General features: G+C 42.5%; 1 protein-coding gene across 1 annotated transcript; it reads right to left on the minus strand.

The window, feature by feature from the left end:
• Positions 1–1470: 1470 nt before the first annotated feature.
• LOC145356472 (QRFP-like peptide receptor) lies at positions 1471–2826 on the minus strand. The gene has a single exon (XM_080209209.1). The coding sequence runs from the start codon at positions 2789–2791 to the stop codon at positions 1532–1534; it is 1260 nt and encodes a 419-aa protein (XP_080065335.1). The 5' UTR covers positions 2792–2826; the 3' UTR covers positions 1471–1531.
• Between the last annotated feature and the right edge of the window lie 6051 nt (positions 2827–8877).

The following is an 8877-nucleotide window of genomic DNA, read 5'->3' on the forward strand; positions in this document are numbered from 1 at the left end:
ATCCCAGTGGTTTGCACCATTCAAAAGGCACCAGGAAGGTCACAAACTATTTTGCACCAGATGTGAATCGGAATTTTAACTTTACACGTTATGTTCCCAGCTCGCCGCACTGATTGCTCAGTGAGGTGATAAAATCGCACCCATTATAGAAAACCATACGAGAAACGAGTGTTAACCTCTGCTACAATCTCTGACTCATCCTTTCAGAAAACGGGCTATACCTGGGTACAAAAAGAAGGCAAGAAAATAACTCACAACTCGGAGGGAGAGAATGCAATTAAAAAGCAGTCCAGAAACATTGCTTCCAGTCCACATACGATGGCTCCAAGTGTGGTCTAGTGGAGCAAAGAAGGAAAACCCAGACTTTAAAACATATTTAGAAAGGAATTAAAAATAACAGAATGGCAACTAATATCAATTCAGTCCATGTTTAATTCAATGACCGTCACCATTACAAAAAAAGTGCACATTTTACAATTACCAAATTGGGAAATGTAAACAAAGCATATTTTCACAAAAGCTTTACGTTGATTTAAAAGACAAAATGGATTAAGTATGGTGCAGCCAGATGTGTTAGAGCTAGCAGATAATTTCCCTCTGAGTAATAAATCCAAATAGTAAATCTCCTGTTTGCTGACAGAGAAATTTCCCCAGGAAACTTACCATCTGGAATCTTTCCTGACTCCTTCGGGGAACCATTTATCAGGCAAAATATCCAAAACCAGTAACTTTGAATAGTTAGCCTGGAAGACTAGATGCATATGTTAGAGAGCAACATATGTCTGAGAGTGCCTTAGTCAGAATGGCAGTATTTTGTATTCTATTATTTTTATTATTTACAAGCCATATTGAGTTACCCTCTGGTGGCACGGTGGCATAGTGGTTAGCACTGCTGCCTCACAGCATCAGGAACCCATATTTGACTCCTGGCTTGGGTCACTGTCTGTATGGAGTTTGCACATTCTCCCCATGTTTACATGGGTTTCCTCTGGGTGCTCCAGTTTCCTCCCACAGTCTGAAAGATGTGCTGGTTAGATGCATTGGCCATGCTAAATTCTCCCTCAGTGTGCCCAAACAGGCACCAGAGTGTGGCGAGTAGGGGATTTTCACAGTAACTTCATTACAATGTGAATGTAAGTATACTTGTGACAAATGAATAAATTTTAACTTTACTATTACAATGCCATCATTTATAATACCTTCCAGTTTTCCCTTAAATATCTCCGGATTTTCCTTCCTTTCTGATCTGAAGGCTAGGATATGATAAATTAAAGGGGGTAGGAGTGAGACTGGGATAATGCAGCCTGAAATGGGGACCATGGAGAGCGCTCTCATCTGATTGCTGCATGATGTCTCAGGAACCTTTATAGGAGCAAAAATGTACAGAGCAAAACAACTGCAGAAAGACCCCCTCTCCTCCTCACTCACTTATAGATTGTAAATTTGGAGGGGTGGGGTTGGGAGGCTGGGGGCTCCGAGGTAACCCAAACTTCTGTCTGGATTCATTTACTACAACTGCGGTTCATGCTGTTTAATCGAAAGTTGTTTCGCAAATAGTGACAGAAGAGACACTTTTGCATTTGGTGAGGGTTTGAGTGCCACTCCAGTTGTTGAACTCCCTTTTGGAGATGTCGCTGGAAGCTCTGTAAGACAGCAGGATGGAGGAGGTGGATGGAGTCTGGGACATGTTCAGCTTGAAGGCGGAAGTGAAGCGATCCCTGTAGCTTTGTTTGATCCGCTTGACAGAGCGGTACAGGTTGCCCATCAGGCAGTAACACAGGGGGTTGAGGCTGGAGTTGGTGAGACCCAGCCACTGGGCAAAAGAGCGTAGGTGAAGGATCCAGCCTGGGTGGGCATCGCCTTGCTCGGCACTGGGCATCTTGAAGTCAATCCAGATGTCGATGACATACAGGGGCAGCCAGGACAGGGTGAAGAGGAGCACCAGGGCAACAACCATTTTGACAATCTTCTTGCGGGTCTTCAGCCTGGAGCTGGTGCCCATTAAATACCCCTTGTTGCCCTCCTGGAAGCCATCCTGCCCACTCCAGAGGCGGCGGGCTGTCAGGAAGCAGATGATGAGGTTGAAGAGCACGGGGAGGCCATACAGAGAGCAGAAGAGCAGGAAGTTGTAGCCTTGCCTGAGTTTGACATACGGCCAGCTTTCAGTACACACAGGGATGGTCAACCTCCCATCCAACAGCACCAGCTTCTCGGTCTTGTTCATGAAGATTAAAGGCACACACAGGCTGGAGGATAGAAACCAGACACCACAAATCATCCAGAAGATCCTTCTCCGGGTGAAGAAAGACCTGGCGTGGAGGGGGTTGTGAACACTGTAGTAACGGTTCAGACTAATCACTGCCAGGCTCAGGACACTGGCAGAGACAGCAACCGCCTGGACAAAGGGGACAGCTCTGCACATAAAGTCCCCAAACACCCAAGCGTTGTAGACCTGGTGCCCGAGAGTGACAGGCATACAGACACACACCACCATCATATCACACACAGCCAGATTCACCAGCAGACTCCGGGTGGCTGTGGTCCCAGCCAGCCTGTTCCTGCTCTTCTTAGTGAGAGCCCGCAGAGCCACGATGTTACCCACCAGCCCAGTGATGAAGGACAGGGAGTAGATCACCTCCAGGACAATGGTGGTGGGCTCGTAGCCCGAAAAGAGCAGGTTGATGTCCAGGTGAATGGTCTCCCAGTAACTCAGGTTACTGCTGGGAGACAGCGAGGAAAAGTTCCCGGGAAAAGCCCCGAGTAATTCCAAATTGAACTGGGTTACGTTCATGTTCAGAGAGTCCGCTCAGCGGGGCATCGGTCTGCAAAACATGTATCGGGCTCACCTCTAATTTAACTGGGGACCCTCTTCAAGGCGCAACATTCAGCCGAGTGCCCTTCTCTTCAACTCCCAGAGCCGGGGTATTAACCCTCCAACACCAGCAGCAGACAGGCAGTCACAGCACAGGGCTGCAATCCCACTGAGAGCTTGCTGCTAAAGCTTCGCATGATGCTAAAGTTCCCGCTCCATGCTCCAAGCGGCTACTTTTTTGACAACAAGTATAAATATTATCTATCAACAAAAGTTCGGGCGGTCTGATCACCAAGTGGATGATGAAGGAGGTGAGGAAACTTGCACTCCAGTTACTCAGAGGAAAGCCAGCCGCTGTATCTGACACAATCTCTGCTGCAATGCTGAGACTGAGTGAGGGTCCGAATCTCACTGGAATCAAACAAAGCTTCACTTGGTGTTGACTGGATGGCGATGGCGAGTAAATACAGAGGGCAGCATCAATCCTCAGTCTATCCAAGCATTTCATTCACTCAGTTGTTGGGGGGGGATTTTTGTTTGGAGGGGGTCTGTTTTTTTTCACAATCAATCTGATTCTGTTTCCATTCTCACTAAATTACCGTTTCCCACTGGCAGTCGCAATCCAAATTCAATTTGTGTTGTTTGGAAATGTGTTTCGCAATCATGCGTTTCTATCCAAACTACCCTGTGAATACGAAGAAAAATAAAATCAGTGGAATATAATGAGGTCAATTCAAAGTCTAACACCATGATTATTAACACCATGAATTCCATATTTTAGGAGTTAGTCTCTGAAGTCCCTGATTTGAACTCAAACAAACCTGGTAATGAAGCTGTAAGATGTTTCTTCTGCCTCTCCCGGGTGACTGTGGAGTTTTGGCACTTCAGGTTGCTGCTTTTCTCCCCTCCTGTATGTTATTGCACCCGTTCTCACACTAACGTCAAGAACATCACATTAAGGTGATCGCTTTTTTTTTGCTCAGAATCCCCAGGTGGCCCGGCCTCGGCAGAGTGTTCAATCACTGCAGCATCATTTGCTGATAAATTCATTCATTTATGTCCCAAGGGCTGGAAAATTCCACGCAGGGAAAGAATCAGGATTCAACTAGTGTCCGGTGCTTGTGGTTTGCAAAATAGAACAATTTAACAGTTTCCAAGTAACACAGGAGTGTTTATTCCGGGTTGATCACAAGAACAAATTACAGTACAACGCTCCAGCGTGGGCCGGCCCTTAAGTGCTTCATGAACTAATACACAGCCAGAAACGCTGAGGCTGCAAACTCAGACTATATAGCTCCTCACAATTAATGTATTCTATAATTACACCTTCTGCGGGAACTGCATTTAATCCACTGTCCGCGGCAGTGTTCATTCATTAACATTTGACCTTTAGTCTCGACTAAAGCAATTCATCACGCCCAGGAAACTTTCCTTATTCCCTAGCAATAGCAATCCGAGTGTTTGGGAACCTGCGTTAAGGAAATCTAAATAAAAGCGGGTTACTGCGGATACTGGAATCTGAAACCATAACAGAGAATGCTGGAAAATCTCTGCCAGGTCTGGCAGCATCTGTAAGGAGAGAAAAGAGCTGACGTTTCGAGTCCAGATGACCCTTTGTCAAGGGAAGTCTCCCTGTCCTCCTGAATACCTAGTGTCACAATCCAGAAAATGACTGCTTTAGTCAGAGTCTGCGAATTCCGAATGCATTGCTGCTTTCCACTTCTCACGGGTTTTAAAATAAATCAGAATGTAACATTACAGGTAAAGATCCCAGAAGAGAAGGGACTGGTTAAATTTAAGAAATGCAGTACAATGTATTAAGGAGGCGGATTCAGAATTTTGCTTTAGGCTCTTTGCACTGAAGGAGTCACTGGCGATTCTGTATACATTGACCTACGCAGAGAAAATGTACAACTCGGTTCAAAGGGCCCGCATTTTGATGAACACTTTGGTGACGTACCTCGGGTAAAAGTAACAAGATAAAGTGGCAAAATATTGTCGCTTGTGAGAAATTACCAAATCCCACCCTTCAATGAAAAATACATCAAGAATCTTATCAAGGTGGCTGATAAAATTCGCTGTGCATCATCCATGTTTATATCTAGTTCCCATTTGTAATTCTCACTGGGATTTCAAAGGCTTGGGCGATACCGCTTTTCCACTTCATTCTGACACTTCAGTGATTTTAGTGATTAGTCTGCATTTTATGATGTTTGCCGTCATTACTGACAATAACTTTGGGATCCCAGATATGCGCAGAATAACGTGAATTCTAAACGTTTTGTCAACAATTCTAAACTCCTTCAGAGCGTATAGGAGTGACCCTCCCTGCCACCTCCCCCCCAAAGATGTGGTGATTAGTGGATTGGCCGTGCTAAATTCTCCCTCAGTATAGGGGGAAGAGCTAGGGTAAATAGATGGGTTTACAGGTATAGGGCCCTGAGTGGGATTGTGGTCGGTGCAGACTAGATGGGTCGAATGGCCTCCTTCTTCACTGTAGGATTCTATGATTCCATACCTGGGATTATAAAATCTGCTAAATTCATCATTATTGTTGGACACCCTCACTAGTCCTGAGAATCTAATTTTATACTTACGAAATATCAAATTTCTTCATTGTGATAAAATACTCTATGTATTCACGAAATAACATTTTAACAAGCTTATGATATTGTAGGTTTTTAAAAATTCAAACACTATCATTTATTTTGCTATCTGAACATTTAAATCAAAAGTGAAGGACAGTCGGTGCTATTAGCTTCCTGCAATGTTATTTATGAGAATGCTTCAGCCTGGTTGGCTGCTTACCCTTCTTGAAGACATTCTGATTGTTGACTTGGCACCAGATCCAATCTAATGTCAGGAAAGGAGAAATCCACACACTGAGGTTGCTAGATCTTCATGGGCAGCTATCTCTGGGCTCAGCGATGCGTATCATTGCTTTACCATTGAACACATTATCCAGCCCTTTGCAATTTGTATAAAGTAAAATTTGAGGAAAATTTTGAGGAATATTTTGTCATTTAAATCATTCGTGACCAGCAACAAATAAAATGGATAACTTTAGATACTTTAAATTTATTTATTAGTGTCACAAGTTAAGGCACTGCACTACACGTTAGCACTGCAATGAAGTCACTGCGAAAATCCCCTTGTCACCACACTCCAGCAGCTGTTTGGGTGCACTGAGGGAGAATTTAGTATGGCCAATGCACCTAACCAGCATGTCTTTCAGACTGTGGGAGAAAGCCAGAGCACCTGGAGAAAATCCAGGCAGACACGGGGAGAACTTACCGACTCCACACAGACAGTGACTCAAACTAGGAATCGAACCTGGGCCCTGGCGCTGTGAGGCAGCAATGCTAACCACTGCGCCACTGTCCTGCCCTTTCATATCAGCCATAAAAATCAACACAAATCCTGAAATTATGGATGGATGGATGGCAGAGAATGCCGGAAGACAACAGATTTTAATTATAGCTCATGGTCATAGATATTTCAGAAACAATAAGCCACATCTGAATGTTTTCTCTGCCTCTGTTTAGTAAACATGATTTTAATGTATTTTACTCATTAATCAAACATGCAAAATCACTCAGTGTATCGGCCACTAGAATTCGTTATATCACCTCAACAGTAGAATTAAATTATAGGATGACACAAGTACTCTTTTTAGTGGTGTTAATCTCTGAGCACCTATTTTACTTCATTTGCTGCCTCAAAATAGGCATTAATTCTGACAAAATTCCATAGCATTATTTCTAAACTTTTTCAGCGTCACAGACACTCGAGTGCCGCAAGTTGCTTTGTGTTTGAAATGATTTAGTGTGTCTTTAAGAATGTGATTAAATGTAACAAATTACCAGAGAAAGGCTCAATTGTTGGAGGCAGGTTACCATAAATCAAAAGTCAATTCATGGAGATACTGCTTAGGCTGGGAATCCTATTTGCTTGACTCAATTAGCCTTTGTGTACTGCGAAACCAAATGTTCAGACAAATTACTCTTGGAAAATCTTTTATGACATTTGTTTCTGAAAATAAATGAATTGAAAAACTTAGTTTCCTCCATAAATTCTGTTATACCAAGGCATCATTTTTATCAAAGGTGATAAATGTGTTCCCAGACTGGCCATGATATCAGTTCTGAATGTCACACAGCCATAATTCAAAGAAAGGATATCATGACATCTCAGGACGCCTATATCCGTCAATGTGTAAATCACACTGTTGAATTATCAAGTGGCATAACTGTTAATACAAGAGACACTGTTTAAAACTTTAACAATCAGTGCTACCTGAACCAATGAATGGAGCCAGCCACAAACTTCATTCTCTATCCATTGACTCTATTCCCCCTTCTTGGCAACTATCTGAGGCTGAATCAGCTGGCTTGCAGCTTTGGTGTTGTATATGACTTTGAGTTGAGCTGCCAGCCACATGTCTGCTTCCAGCTCCATAACTTTGTTTTGGCTCATCTGCCCTTGTAACCTATAGAATTGTCAATTTCAGTGCTTTCCTGGCCAGTGTCCAATCTTCCAACCATCATAATGAGCTTTTCCATGATTCTATCACCAGCTTCCTAACTTGCACCAAATCCCGCACTCCCTTTATCCCAATGATTCCTAGAATGAGAGGGTTATCTTATGAGAAAAGGTTGAATAGAATGAGCTAATGTTCTCTGGAGTTTAGAAGAATGAAATGATCTCTTTGAAATGTAAGTTTCTGGGAGGGCTTAATAGGGTGGATGCTGAAAAGTTGTTTCCCTGAACTGTAGAGTTTAGGTCTACAGGGCATAGTCTCTTTGATTTGATTTGATTTATTATCATCACATATATTAGCATACAGTGAAAGGTATTGCTTCTGACATGCTATACAGACAAAGCATACTGTTCGTAGAGAAGGAAATGAGAGAGTGCAGAATGTAGTATTACAGTCATAGCTAGAGTGTAGAGAAAGATAGAACATTGTTAGAGAATTTAAAAGAGTTAGAACGAAGATTTAGAAGCATAGAACGAGAGTAAAAGATAGAATTAAAACGTATGTTGGGCACAACTTGCAAGAAGTTGCCACACTCTGGTGCCATCTTGAAAAAGCTAAGGGTAAGGGATTGGCCATTTTAGGACTGAGCTGGAGAAGTTTCTTCATTGTGATGATTGTCAATCTTTAGTATGATCTCTCCCAGAGGGTTGTGGATGCTCTACCAGTGAATATATTCAAGACTGAGATCAAGAGATTTTTAAACTCTAAGGGAGTTAAGTGATATGGGGATCTGTTGGAAAAATAGAATCAAGGTCAAAGATCAATCATGATCTAATTGAGTGAATTAATGTCAAGGGGCCATCTGGTCTCCTCCAGCTCCCATTTCCTCTGTTCACACTCTACTTATATTTCCAAAATCACTAGATTCAGTTCCAGACAACAAAATTTAAAATTAATTTAATTTAACTCACTAGAAGCTGGACAAAGGAAGGAAGAAGCATGTAAATGTTTGTAAGTTACATAAATATATATTGCTGTTGTACCTTATGACGAGTTGTAACCATAGGCCAAAATGGATGCCGATTGTAACTTTTCTATGCCTGATATGTTCTCATCTACTGAGTTTTCATGAACTACTGGAGAAAGGACATAGTTTACAGAAGAAGCTTAACTAGAAAATGGAAGCAGAAAGCATTAAAGGTAACCACTGAAAAATTGTAACAAGTGTTTCTGTATTTAAATTTTTAAAAAGATATGGTGTCTTTTATGACCTCAGGGTATCCCAAATACTTTACAACTAAAGAAGTACTTTTGGAGTTTTGACACTTTTAATATCGGAAATACAGCAGTCAATTTACTCATAAGCAGGAATGTTCATCTGCATCAGTGATCTTCTCTGGGGGATGAATATTGATCTGGAGAAGTCTCCGGCAGTATTTAAACACAGTGACATGGGCGCTGTTATAGTCTCCTAAAAGGGCAGGTGGGGTCTCTTCGCACCTTCTCCAAAAGACAGTGCCGACTCTCAGTACTGTATTAGAGTATCAATCTAGATTGACTGACAAGCCTCGGGGCTGAGACTTCA

This window comes from Carcharhinus amblyrhynchos, chromosome 21, assembly GCF_965287045.1.
Source record: "Carcharhinus amblyrhynchos chromosome 21, sCarAmb.v2.hapA, whole genome shotgun sequence".
NCBI classification, from domain to species: Eukaryota; Metazoa; Chordata; class Chondrichthyes; order Carcharhiniformes; family Carcharhinidae; genus Carcharhinus; species Carcharhinus amblyrhynchos.

Coding starts and splice junctions, on each gene's coding strand:
- LOC145356472 (XM_080209209.1), bottom strand. CDS start 2,791: ATGAACGTAACCCAGTTCAATTTGGAATTACTCGGGGCTTTTCCCGGG.